The sequence below is a fragment of the Notolepis coatsorum genome (assembly GCF_963971535.1).
Source record: "Notolepis coatsorum genome assembly, chromosome: 1".
In the NCBI taxonomy this organism is placed as follows: domain Eukaryota; kingdom Metazoa; phylum Chordata; class Actinopteri; order Aulopiformes; family Paralepididae; genus Notolepis; species Notolepis coatsorum.
This window is the reverse complement of record NC_140165.1, coordinates 164305833-164320400: the sequence shown is the minus strand read 5'-3', so window position 1 is coordinate 164320400 and position 14568 is coordinate 164305833. Positions and strand designations below refer to the sequence as shown.

The 14568-nt window shown below is 41.1% G+C and overlaps 1 protein-coding gene across 1 annotated transcript in view; it reads right to left on the bottom strand.

Moving 5' to 3' along the window:
- The window catches only part of LOC311223399 (glypican-6-like), a gene marked incomplete at its 3' end in the record, with an annotated part of 851697 nt that overhangs the window by 504194 nt on the left and 332935 nt on the right, over positions 1-14568 (bottom strand). The window contains exon 3 of the mRNA XM_084308187.1: positions 5748-6139. Within this exon, the coding sequence (XP_084164313.1) occupies positions 5748-6139 (392 nt within the window). The remainder of the gene's footprint in view (positions 1-5747; positions 6140-14568) is intronic.

The window sequence follows — 14568 nt, the reverse complement described above, 5'->3', positions numbered from 1 at the left end:
TCCTAACCTAAAATACCTAAAAGGACCAACTTCACCCTGTGTACAGAGGCATGGCATGCTGAGAGTGATACTCGGCTATTGGAACGCAACTCTGTCCTTTCTAGGGAAAAGTACAGCTATTGAAGTAATGCAACGTTCACATTTCAGCAGGAGAGGCACTTTGCTAGCTTTGTATTGGCCAACGCTACACTGCGGGCAACCCTGCACTCTGACCTCTCTGATGAAATGCATATGTGTGGAGGACTGTGTGTATGTGTAACTAGGAAGGATATGAGGACTATGTGCATGTGTAACTAGGAGGGATATGAGGAGTGTGTGTATGTTATTTTGAAACGTTTTAAATGTTTTACTCTGGTGTTTACATTTCTGTGAATATTGTTTTTATTATGTACTGTACAATCGTCGTTTCTGTAAATGAGGGAAACCTCAGATGCTTACGATTTTAAATAAAGGTTGAAATGAAATGAAAAATCTGTAACTAGGAGGGATATGAGCACTGTGTGTAACTAGGAGGGATATGAGGACTGTGTGTAACTAGGAGGGATATGAGGACTGTGTGTATGTGTAACTAGGAGGGATATGAGGACTGTGTGTATGTGTAACTAGGAGGGATATACTGTAAGGAGTGAGTGTATGTGTAACTAGGAGGAATATGATGACTGTGTATTATGTGTACCTATGAGGGATATGAGGACTGTGTGTAACTAGGAGGGATATGAGGACTGTGTGCATGTCTAACTAGGAGGGATATGAGGACTGTGTGTATGTGTAACTAGGAGGGATATGAGGACTGTGTGTATGTGTAACTAGGAGGGATATGAGGACTGTGTGTATGTGTAACTAGGAGGGATATGCGGACTGTGTGTAACTAGGAGGGATATGAGGACTGTGGGGCGAATTCACAAAGAATGGATTGTGCCCGCTAATAGCACCGTTAACTGCGGGTGATTTACGCCCGCTATTTGCTCAGTCTTAAGGACCTATTCACTAAAGATAATTGCGCAGATAATATACTAGCGCAAACACGCCCATACGGTGGGCTCGGGGAGCATCTGAGTGCAATTTGCTCCTGATATGGTAAAATAGTATAAATACTGCATGCAACAGTATGCATTTCCTAGGACAATGGCAGACAGAAATCAAAAGCTTCAATTCTCTGATCGTGAATTGGAAGACCTGATGAATCAATACTGTAGCTCTTCTAGTCCTTGGACGAAACACATTTTTTGGTACCAATTGGGTGGGTAAATTCTAGATGTGATCTATTTTATTCATATACATACCTAGATTGTGTTTTGATAAGATAGACATTGTGGTTTTGTAGCTTATTAGTAGTTAAAAAAAGAGTTTTTCCGCAAAATAGGTCTCCTGCCATATTTAGCTCCCCTTCATATATTTGCTCGTAGGTTGGGTTGTGGGGGTACTAGAGACATGATCATACACCTGAGTCTCCTGAACATGTAGAGATAAACCTTGAGTCGATCGGACCTTCCTACGCTGAGCTATGTTAACTTTCCAGAGATATTATGCAGTAGGTGCGCAAATATGGCAGATTTATTTTTCAAAAACTCTAAACCAAAATATCAAAACACAATCTATGGATGTACAGTATAGGAATAAAAAAATCACATCTATAATTTGCCCACCCAGATTGATTGATCGATTGAAAACTTTATTAACAGATTGCAGAATGGGTACAGTACAGTACAGCTCAATAGATACAATTGTTAAGGGGATGCAGACCAGAGAAATACTTTTGTCTTGTTTACATCAGGGTCCCCCATTTTCAATTCATCGTAACAGACATACAGATAGACAGTACTGCTACATCTATACATTTATGACATACCAGATTTGCAAATACAGTACTGTTTGTGATACGAAAAGAGTCCAGAAAAGAAGTATATACATTTGACGTAGAAAATGTACATTGGAGGAGGTTGGGTAGGTGGGGGGGGGGGGGGGGGGGGGGGGGGGGGTGGTACTGTACATTGGAGGTGGTTGGGTGGGGGGGAGGTTGGGTAGGAGTGTGGGGGGGGGGGTTGGGTAGGAGGGGTGGGTGGGGGACACTGTACAACTGTACAAGCAACACTGTACATTGGAATATTGACAATACCATACTTGGTCATTTTTACTGTACATTGGAGGGGGTTGTGTTAGGACATTTACAGGGGCCAGTTTCGAATTGCAGTCTCCCGTAGGTGTTTTTTGAGAGTGTTTTTGAAAGTGGGTAGTGATTCACATTCCTTTACAGCTTTGGGTAGTGCGTTCCACATTGATGTGGCATAATTGCGAAACGTGTTTAGTCCCTTGTTTGAGCCGAATCTGGGTTTAACATGATTTGTGGAGCTCCCTCTGGTGTTGTGATCGTGGTATTCACTGACCTTTGGGAAGTATTTTGACATGTACATGGGTACCTTGGTCGTGTAGTGTATCTTGTAGACCAGGCCCATTGCAAGTTGCTGTACTCTGTTGTCTACTCTAAGCCATCCTAGGTTGTCAAAGTGGACAGGGGTGAGGTGGGTTCTAGGAGTAAGGGCAGTAGTCTGACCAGTTTGTTTTGAGATGTTTGTAATTTTGTTTTTAGCTTTGGTACCATGAGGTGCAAGCATAGTCGTAGTACCCTTGAATGAGTGCTCCTGCCAGAGTCTTCAGGGTATTCTTGTTTACCAGTGAGGAGATCCGGTACAAGAATCGAGTTCGTTGGTTGACTTTTTTTTATTACATTGGATGCCATTCTGTCACAGGAAAGATTTGCCTCTAGGATTGAACCCAGGTAGGTAATATCTTCTTTCCTTGATGGTATTAAATGGTATTAAATGGTATTAAATTGTCCAATTTGTCCAATTTGGTTTGTCATGCCATTCCAAAAAGAAATTAGTTTGAGCAGACCTGTCCATGGTGCTGAATCTTTCGGTTGGAGTTAGGCAGTGTGTGCCAGTAAAAATAATTTCAGATTCAGGAATTTTTTTTGTGAGAAATTAAGTTGTATTTAATGTTTCGTTAAGAGAATAGTACCCACATTCTCATATACTCCAGAATACACGTGTCATTGACCACGTTTCCAGCGTTTACTCCTCATGGATCTGTAGAAACGTTATAAGTTAAAAGTTTATTCTGGAGCATATGAGTGTGCAGGTTCTATTGTCTTTATTGTGATTATTACCTAACGGTCGGAGACGCTGGCAATGACACCCCTTATAAATGCGCTTAGTTACCACCAAATCTCTGTAGACATAAATAGCGTCACCTGTTCCCCCCCACAGGGTCGGTACCGACCCCTTTTGACATTATGATCATATAGGCATATTTTTATGAGTGATGGAAATAATTTGCGATTTTAAAATCAACCGTTTTCAAGTATTAACATCACTAACATGTCACAAAAGCATGTAGAATGTAAAACGTTAGGTTGGCAATAGGTTAGCAATAGGTTAAAAGTGTCCATATATCGTTTTAAGTTTTCTATTTGCGATCGTCTATCCAAGCCGGAACCGGAAATGGAAATTTTTAACCATGGGAATTGTAGTTTTTTTGCTGCCATTTTGTAGAGGACATTCATAGCTGTCGGCCAGCGTTGAAATTTATCCGATCTACACTTCCTGTCACATACTATGGTGGTTCAAAGTTCAGCGTTCTGAATGAATCATATCAATAATTGTTATGATTCGTGATAATAAGCCACAAAAGGTAACGTTTTTGACAAATATTGAAATGCAGTCAGTTTATCCTCACTATTGTTAGCATGTAGGAACAATTAGATCTGAAATTAGTTTCAAAACGGTTACACTGTGGGGGAAATAAAAAAAGTACAGTCGATTACAGTATATATCAGTATCTGTTATTATGCACGCCTGGTGATACTAAATCCAAATTGAACTCGGGCATTTGAAATATACTATAATGTGCGAATTGGCTATAATAAGGTAATGTATAAGCATATATTCTATATTCTATAATAATATTTCAAATTGCATTGGTCCGGATGGGAGAATTCAGTACTGTATATACAGAACATTCGGTTTTATCATCTTCCCTTTATTAATTTCCTTAGATTTTTTGTACACATGATCTCAAGAGGGTACTGAACGAGGTCAGTGGTAGTTTTTTTAAGTTTGGTCATTATTATCATGGTGTTATTCACTGTCAAAGATGCAAAGAAAAATCATAATTCATATTTTCCTTTGTTTCATCACAATTTAAGCAAGCCTAGTAATAGACACAATATTTCTGACACTGTGAATACATTCACTGAGGTCCATAGATGTACCTAGATACCAATAATATGCAAATAGCCCTTGTAAAAGTGGTGCAATATTCCATTTACCTAGGTATACATTGTATGCAGATTTTCACCTGGGGTGGAACAGGTTTTAACTGCGCGTGGCAATTAGCGCAGATCTTTGCGAATTGGAGTGTTTTTGCAATAAGGCCTCATTTAAATACCCGCAAATAGCACAGTCACACAGAGACGCAATGATGATGGCAATGCAGTTAGCAAAGTATTTCACCCTTTGTGAATAGCAAGGTTTGTTTTGGCGCAATTTGCACAGGCATTGCGTCAGAAAAAGCTGCACACTCCCTTTGTGAATTTTCCCCTGTGTGTATGTGTAACTAGGAGGGATATGAGGACTGTGTGTAACTAGGAGGGATATGAGGACTGTGTGTAACTAGGAGGGATATGAGGACTGTGTGTAACTAGGAGGGATACGAGGACTGTGTGTAACTAGGAGGGATACGAGGACTGTGTGTAACTAGGAGGGATACGAGGACTGTGTGTAACTAGGAGGGATATGCGGACTGTGTGTAACTAGGAGGGATATGAGGACTGTGTGTAACTAGGAGGGATATGAGGACTGTGTGTAACTAGGAGGGATATGAGGACTGTGTGTAACTAGGAGGGATACGAGGACTGTGTGTAACTAGGAGGGATATGAGGACTGTGTGTAACTAGGAGGGATACGAGGACTGTGTGTAACTAGGAGGGATACGAGGACTGTGTGTAACTAGGAGGGATATGCGGACTGTGTGTAACTAGGAGGGATATGAGGACTGTGTGTAACTAGGAGGGATACGAGGACTGTGTGTAACTAGGAGGGATACGAGGACTGTGTGTAACTAGGAGGGATATGCGGACTGTGTGTAACTAGGAGGGATATGAGGACTGTGTGTAACTAGGAGGGATACGAGGACTGTGTGTAACTAGGAGGGATATGAGGACTGTGTGTAACTAGGAGGGATATGAGGACTGTGTGTAACTAGGAGGGATATGAGGACTGTGTGTAACTAGGAGGGATACGAGGACTGTGTGTAACTAGGAGGGATACGAGGACTGTGTGTAACTAGGAGGGATATGAGGACTGTGTGTAACTAGGAGGGATATGAGGACTGTGTGTAACTAGGATGGATATGAGGACTGTGTGTAACTAGGAGGGATACGAGGACTGTGTGTAACTAGGAGGGATATGAGGAGAAAATAGGAGGTGGAAAGACTAATTGCAATTGCCTTGTGTACATTGACAATAAAGTAATCTTCTTTGAAAGAAGGATTTACTGGACTGATAAACGTATGGACATCTTCATCACATTGACAGTCTTTAGCCTGCTATACTGTATGTAGTGTAGGCTATTTCATCAATAGTTGTCCCCTGCATGTTCACTTACATACAGAATAGAACTGAATGCCACAGAAGCGTGCAGCTCAACAACAGTCCAGGATGTTATCGGAAATAGATGGTCTGACTCACCTTGGCGACCCTGTTGGCCACCTCCCGACCCACCATGAGGCCCTGCACGAACGTCCGCGCGGCAATGAAAGCCCTGGTGACCTGAGCTTTCAGTTTCCGGGGCGCATCGCCGAAGGGCTTGAGCTGGTCCGTGTACTTGCTGATGCACTCCAGGTAGTCCTCGGAGAAGTGATACTGGGAGTTGAGCAGCTGGAACATGCGCTCCAGCAGTCGCGACCAGAAGTCATTCAGCATCTCCTCCAGGTTGACGTTGCCCCCCGTGTAGTAGCGCTTCAGCTCGGCGAACAGGTCCTGGAACACTTCCGAGTTCTGCATGTACAGCTTCCCGTACGTCCGCGTGAACATGTCGTTCAGGGACTTCTCGGAATTGTCCAGGAGCTCCAAGAAGAACTCTGGGGGGGGGGGGGGGGGGGGATATTGGTTATTATAACAGTTTGGTTATTATATAATCAGCTTAAGTCCTTTCTCTCAAATCACTCAGTACTAAACCCACACCAATCTGGACTCAGAGCCAACCATAGCACACTATCATCTATCTCATCATTGTGTCTGCAGTAGGATTAATGGAAACTGTCAAGTTCATCAACAGATTTTGACTGTAAGAATCTGTGAGGGCATCTCATCAATACTACACAAGTTTTAAAGCATGACTTGGCTCCCATTCTATCACACCAAAAATATTGTGTTACAGAAAATAAAAACATTACTTATTTTGCCTGTTGCACATCTAAAAACAAAATGCAATGCTTATAATGAAACGCTCCAACATCAAGGCCGTTCCTTCAACCTAAGCGTCCACTTATTTCAACCTAGAACCTAAACGTGCATGCGGGTCGAACCTAAACGAGCACGCCCCCCGAGCTAAACGTGCAGGCACGCAGCGATACAATGTAACCGCCTGATTCGACACGCCGCATTTCTTATTACGTCGGGACAACATATCTTTGTGTTTGTGTCAGGTTTGTGTTTGTATAGACCACATTGCTTAGCAGAGTTCAGTGATGTGAATGCAAATTAATGGAAACTGTCAAGTTGATCAACAGATTTTGACTGTAAGAATCTGTAAGGGCATCAATGGGAGCAATCGATCGATTTCTTTGTTTGTTTTTAAGTAACTAAATAGTTACTTTTCACAGTAACGCATTACTTTTTAGTGTAAGTACTGTAACTGAGTTACTAACATAGTTACTTTTGAAATGAAGTAACTAGTAATGGTAAGTAATTACTATTTTTCAGTAACTAGCACAACAATACAATGCTGTGCCAATGAAACTGTGAGCCTGTTGAACGACCCCAGAAATAGACAAAAAGTGCGCTTTTTCAATATGTAATTGAGTACAGTATGTACAAAATGTAATAATAATATAATCTCTGCTGTAGCGCTGTGCACCAATCACGATGATCAATGGGTCTCATTCTCCAACGGACTTAAGACAAAAAATTTGCTCTTGGGGCCATTTAAGACATCTTAGATTGTGGGATTCGCCAACTGTCCCTAAGCTTGGATTCGGCTTTATTTGGGAGGAATCATAGTAATTCCTTCATGTCAACTCTACAGGCCTCCTTGGAATTAATGAATCATAATTTAAATACATATTACAATATTTGTACGATAAAGAATTACGCATTTGATGTCGGAAAAATAAATAATATGGATTCATCTGATCACAGGGCAGCTGGACCATATCTGAACCAGCTATTTTGGACAAATGTATAATTTACTCAGATATTCAAACACAATTATGCAATTATTGTGAAACGATTGAAAATAATTATTATTTAATGCCTTCTGTGGCATTTGTATTTCTTATTTGTTAGATATCTGTTTTATTGATTAATTATACATTTTAAAGAATGCAGGTTATAGGCAACATGCAATATATCCCATTGATTGGTACAATGGGACAGACATTTGTAGTTTTATATATAACCTGCATTCAGTGCTCTTCAGCGCTCCTAAATCCTGCTCTTAGTCAGGGCTGAATCCAAGCTTAGGGATGGTTGGGGAATTCCAAAATCTAAGATGGCCCTAAGAGCAAATTTTTTGTCTTAAGTTCGTTGGAGAATGAGACCCAATGTCTCCCTATGGAAGCCCACTCCAAACTAACTATGCATAAATCACAATTACACCATTCGGCTGAATAACCTGTAAATGGACTGCGATTATTTATAGCACTTTTATCCAAAATGCTTTACAAATTATGACGGCAAGACACAGAAGGCGGAGGCAACCATGCAAGGTGCCAACCTGCTCATAAGGAGGAGTTAGGGGTGTCGAGTGAAAGTTGTTAATTGTCTTTATACCTGTACATAATAACACTACTACTCTGTACATACATCTGATTAGCACTACACTCAGTAGTACTCATTTATATATTTTATACCCAGTTTAATCATCTGTACATTGTATTACTATTGCACTTTACTGTTAAATTTGCACTCTGGTTGGATGCCAACCGTCCTTTTGTTGTACTGTACTGACTGTATAATGACAATACATTTTAATCTAATCTAAAGAGCCGGAATGGAACCAGGAACCTTCAGATTACCAGACAACCGCTCTACCTCCTGAGTCACCCTGCATACACAACCTGCAATAACCTGTAGTATTGTTTGGGATTTTACTGGGCTTGAAGTAAAAGTGAAACACATTGCGAAGATCATTATGAATGAACAGACACCGTCCATTACAGGGCTAAACCCCTCCGCCTAGTCTCCGGACCTGGGTCTTAATCAAAGAGGCACACGTTAAACCACAGAGAGAATATATATGTATTATCCCAGGTCTCTTCCCCCACGGCCCAAGATGCAGCAAGCCAGTGATATAGTATGTACTTGATTATGTGCAGAAAGTCAGTCCAAAACATTAATAATTGAATAGCTGAAATAATGGGCCACAAAGACCATGAATGATTAATGCAAAGGTTCTGATTGCATACAGTAACAAAATATTCATAGGTCTTAGACACAGACACCAGTATACATTATCATCCTGAATACCGGCTATTATTGCCAGACACTCTTGTTTCTCACAGAGGCCATTTATTAGTCTCTCCGGGGGCAGCTGGTCCTCAGCCGTGTCCTGAGTCACGGTAGACTGACAGTGAGACCTCAGTGAATCGGCTTGGTTTTGGAAGTTATCCAACATAATAACAGTAATTATCCCATGATACAATTACGGTGACAATGTCATTGTGGAGTAAGTAAATTAGTTTTCCTTCATCATATTTACCGCAGATTCAAATATGCACACACACAGGCACGTGCACGCACGCACACAATCGGTGAGCGACGCCGCAAACACACGCGGCGGAAAGGTCGAAACGTAATATTCACAGCAATTAAATTGTTGTCTCTTTGTCATCCGGAACGGCCCGCTGCTTGCATTCCGTGCGGGACCCTAATCTCCCGAGCATTCACGCAAACAATCAACAGGAAGAAAGGAGCTATAGGCAGAGGCGTCGCACCGAAGCCTGGCTAATAGGATCCCTTGCTCCTGAGTACACATAAATATTGGGAGGATCGTAAAATAACTCCCCCCCCCCCCCCCCTCCTTCTCTGTAAACAAACAAACAAACAAACGCAGATGTGCTACATGTGACACGTTTGCTAATGAACCTCTCGGGGGGAGTCTTCTTCTGCTTGGGTGACATTTACTATCAACAGCTGTGAGACTGTGTGTAACGGCTGCATCCAGGTATTGTTAAGAACCCTCTTCCCCTGTTATGATAATATGACTAATCATCAGGGTGTCGGTTGATCAATGCTGGCTAACCTTGCTAGGTCGCCCGTTCGGTTTCCAGCGGAGCGGTACGGATGGGCATCTCCGATGCGAAGCGCGTTGCTCGTGAGCCGCCACTAGGGGCAGAGTGGTTAACCGTGAGTGAATGACGGCATTTATATAGCTCTTTTATCCACGCATGCCTCACATTCACCCGTTCACTCACACACTCACCGACGGCGGAGGCAACCATGCAAGGTGCCAACCTGCTCATCGGGAGCATTTAGGGGTTAAGTGTCTTGCTCAAGGACACTTCGACACGTTGCCGGGAGGAGTGGGAATCGCATCAGGAACATTTCGATTACCAATCGTCCCGACGGCAGCTCTATCTCCTGAGCCACAAGTCAGCAGGAGGGGTACAACTCTGGCAGCTAAGGGTAACTAAGATTGTTCGTCAAACAGTGTCAAACTTGAGTGCTACACTCTGAGTGTATAGTAGTGTAGACATATTAGCATAGTAGGAGGTAGTAATATAGGTATAGTAGCATAGTACATAATATTTAATTATTTTTTTCAATTATACTGTATATATACAGTATACGTATTATATATATATATATTTTTTAAATTATTTCATTTTATTTACCAGTACAGATAAGGTAAAACTAGGGGCTGCGAACAATAACAGATTAGCTAATCAATAAAAATATATTTTGATAACGATAATACATTTTATTTTATTATGTAATGATGTATGTATATTTGAATGCTTCTTAAATTGATCATAAATAATAAAAGGTGTCTTTGATCAGTTCCTCAACATGAAAAGCGGAGCATTCATTGGCCTTCTAGAGGGTGTTCATAATAATATTGTGGCAAATTCAGAGGGCAATACAAAAAAAATCAATACAAGAATAACCAATATATTAGTCTAATCATTTATAAAGGTAATTTTGGGTCTGAGGTAGAGGTGCAGAGTAAATCTTGAGTTGTAATATCTGACTCTGGAGCTAATATCTAATTTAATCTCCAACTCAATTGAAACAATCAATTAGTATAAATTAATGTTGAATGCCTTTTGGCCAATTATATTGCTCCATCAGCACAAAGTGTATGCATTGATTCACCAAGCTCTTGATGCAGGTCACAATATAATAATAATAATAATAATAATAATAATAATAACTTTATTTGTATAGCACTTTTCATACAGAGGTTGCAGTTCAAGGTGCTTCACAACAGTAAAAAATACAGGCATGAGCGAGCATAGCGAGGTATGGTAAATCACAGTGTTTCACATTAGGATCTAGCATCCCAATAGGCTGTTTACAGTTTCATTCAGTAATACAAATAATAAAATAGTTTAAAATGATTAAGTTTCTAAAAATTATAAAATAGAACGGACATACAACAACAGTAAAAAATACAGGCATAAGCAAGCATACAAATTAAATAACAAGGTTACAGTAAAAAGTGTGATAAGATTGTTCAATCAGATGAAAATGGCCCAGTTAGGAGAATCAACCTTGGCTAGGCGGTGATGTTCACAATGTACCTAACTGGAATGTTAAACAACTTTGATAAGATTTAAGTCAAAAGTCATCTTCTCCTCACAACAGAGCATCAAATATTTGCCTGCATTACCCCACAGTAAAATGCCTGAGTAAAGAGATATGTTTTAAGCTGTCTTTTAAAGATGTCTAGCGAGTTGGCTTCTCTGATGTTTTGGGGTAGTTTGTTCCACAGTTTTGGGGCATAGTTGATAAAGGCTGCATTACCGATCCTCTTTTGACTGTTTCTGGGAGCCTCTAGTAGTCCAGCAGCTGATGATCGCAGTGTTCTTGCTGGTGTGTGATTTATTAGAGTGTTGGCGATGTAGCTAGGTCCCTGTCCATTTAGATCTTTGTATGTAAGGAGAAGGACCTTAAAGTCAATTCTAAATGTTACAGGCAGCCAGTGTAAAGCAGCTAAGACTGGACTAATGTGCTCTCTCCTTTTGGTTCTAGTTAGCAGTCGGGCTGCAGAGTTTTGGATTAGCTGAAGCCTCTCTGTGGTTTTCTTAGGGAGATCTGTGAAAAGTGCATTACAGTAGTCTAACCGGCTAGATATGAATGCATGAATTAGCTTCTCAGCATCGTTCTGATTAATAAATGGTCGTACTTTTGCTATATTTCTGAGTTGGAAGAACGATGTTTTCATCACTTTGCTAATATGAGAATTGAAGTTCAGTTCTCAATCTATGGTCGCTTTCACACAGGAGCTGTTTGGTCCGGACTATCGGACCAGAATTCGATAGTCCGCTTTTTTGGGTTTGTGTGAATGCGCGTCGAACTCGGTCCGACCAAAAATATAGGTCTCGGTTCGCTTCATTTGAACAAACACAGACCAAACGTAGGAAGTCACCTGATAAACTATGGATCTTGGGTATATTATTATTATTACCGCGGCGCGGCATTCACTGCAAAACAAGCACACTGCATCTATCTATCTATCTATCTATCTATCTATCTATCTATCTATCTATCTATCTATCTATCTATCTATCTATCTATCTATCTATCTATCTATCTATCTATCTATCTATCTATCTATCTATCTATCTATCTATCCATCTATCTATCTATATATCTATCTCTATCTATATATTTAACTGTGCATCTTGGGGTATAGAAGGAAGAAAAAAAACAGCTGATTATTATTATTATTATTATTATTATTACCGCGGCGCGCAGCATTTACTGCAAAACAAGCACACTGTGTAAACCTGTCTCGTGGACAGACTTGGGCGAAGTGAAATCCCTAATGGGCAGAAGACCAAATAAAACAGTTGCTTGTGGGCACTCACAAAAACAACGAGGTGTACAAGTTGTTTAGCGAGAGGATGGCGGTAATGGGAATTATAATCGAACGATGGATCAATGCCACGCCTCTGCTACTGCTACTATCACGCTTCACACAGTTTGTGTTGACGCGCATTTCACTTCCTGAAGGGGAGGGATTTCCACTCTCCATTGTGTCCAATAGACGAGCGTCCTTTTCGACCGCGTGACATTGTTCAGATAGTTTGGTGCGCCTGACAAATTGCTGTGTGAATGCAGACGAACCAAATGATGAATGCAACAATGTTGCAACTTCACCACCAGAACCGCACCGAGTGACCTCAGATTTGATCCAAGGGGTTAGTCCTCCCAGGTTCTTTATTAATGTTTCTTTTTTAGTTTTGGGGCCGATAATTAGAATTTCAGTTTTGTTCTCGTTTAGTTTCAGGAATTTCTTACTCATCCATTTATGTATTGCCAGTAAGCAGTCTGTAATGGAGCTAATCGCTGTATCATTTGGTTCAGCAGATATGTACAGTTGCGTATCATCCGCATAGCTATGGAAATCTACATTATGTTCTCTGATGATATCACCCAGCGGTAACATGTAAAGGGAGAAGAGTAAAGGACATAAGCAACTCCCTTGTGCAACTCCATAGTTGTTGTCGTATATATCAGACATGTGATCTCCTAGTTTAACATAGAATTTCCTCCCTATGATGTATGTTTTAAACCAGCCTAGCACATGTTCTGAGAAACCGACATGGTTTTCAAGACGATCGATTAGAATATCGTGATCGATTGTATCAAATGCTGCACTGAGATCTAGCAGGATAAGGATGGAGATCTTATTCTCGTCAGAGTTTAGCCTGAGGTCACTGATTATTTTGGTGAGGGCAATTTCAGTGCTATGATATTTTCTGAATCCCGACTGAAATTCTTCTAAGATGTTGTTTTCTTCAAGAAAGGAATTTATTGGCGGTCAGGTGGCGTAGCGGAGATTGCGTTCGTCACCAACGCCTGTTCGAATCCAGCTCCAGCTCCCGGCGTGTCACCAGCTTGGCTGGCCGTTCACACTAATACAATTGGCAGTATTAGAGGGTGGGAAAGCTGGCGGGGTGGGTCCGGGTCGTTGTAAACAGCGACTCCTACAGTTCGGTCGGGGCGCCTGCTCAGCGCGGATAGGATATAACGGGGGTAGTGTGATCCTTCCACACGTTACACCCTCTCGGTCAGAGTCCGCGCTGCCAGGTGAAAAGAAACGGTTGATTGGCTAGACGTGTGTCGGAGGAAGCACGTGATAGCCTCCACTCTCCCAGACCGACTGTGGGGTGTAAGTGCGCAGCGACCAGGAAGGGGATTGGGAATTGGCATAACGACTAACATTGGGATGGGAGAAAATCGGAGGAAAAAGGAGGGGGGATAAGAAAAAAAAAAAAGGAATTTATTTGAACTGAAACTATCTTTTCAAGTACTTTACTAATGAATGGTAGGTTGGATATTGGACGATAATTTGCCATTTCATTGCTATCCAAGTTAGGTTTTTTTTAGTAATGGCTTTACAACTGCTGTTTTAAAGGCATCTGGGAAAATACCAGTTCTAAGAGAAGTGTTTATGATATCTAGCACAGGGCTTGAAACACTATTAAACACCCGTTTGAAGAAAGCTGTAGGTATAGGGTCAATGTCTGAGGTGGAGGAGTTACATTCTGAGACAGTTTTGCAGAGTACATCTAATGTGATGCATGTGAATATAGAAGGTTGTAAGACGACTATTTTCCATCTACAAAAATTGACTACTCTTCAAGAATCTATACTGTATGTAGGCTACATCATTATTAATAATACGAAAGCACATATTTATTCTTAATACAGTACAGTGGAATTTGTTTATCTGTCAGCTACTATGCTGTCATATGGTTTACAGATCTGCGGATGCAAGCTACCTACCATAGACAGTATATTCACAAAGAGGTGTGTCAGCAAGGCACACAGGATCATGGAAGACCCCAGCTACCCAAACCACAAACTGTTTGAGCTCATGCCATCTGGCAGACGGTACTGCGGTCTCAGGTCCACATCCAAAATAATGGTAAATGGGTAAAAGAGAACACTGGACAGCTACTTCCACCGGGCAAACCGATTACTGACAGATATACTCTGAATTATCACATGAGCATAGACACAACAGCACCTTAAGTGACTTACAGTACACACCACACAAGCACATTTAGTACACACACACTGCTGCTATTTACATGGTAGAATCATTAACTCAATG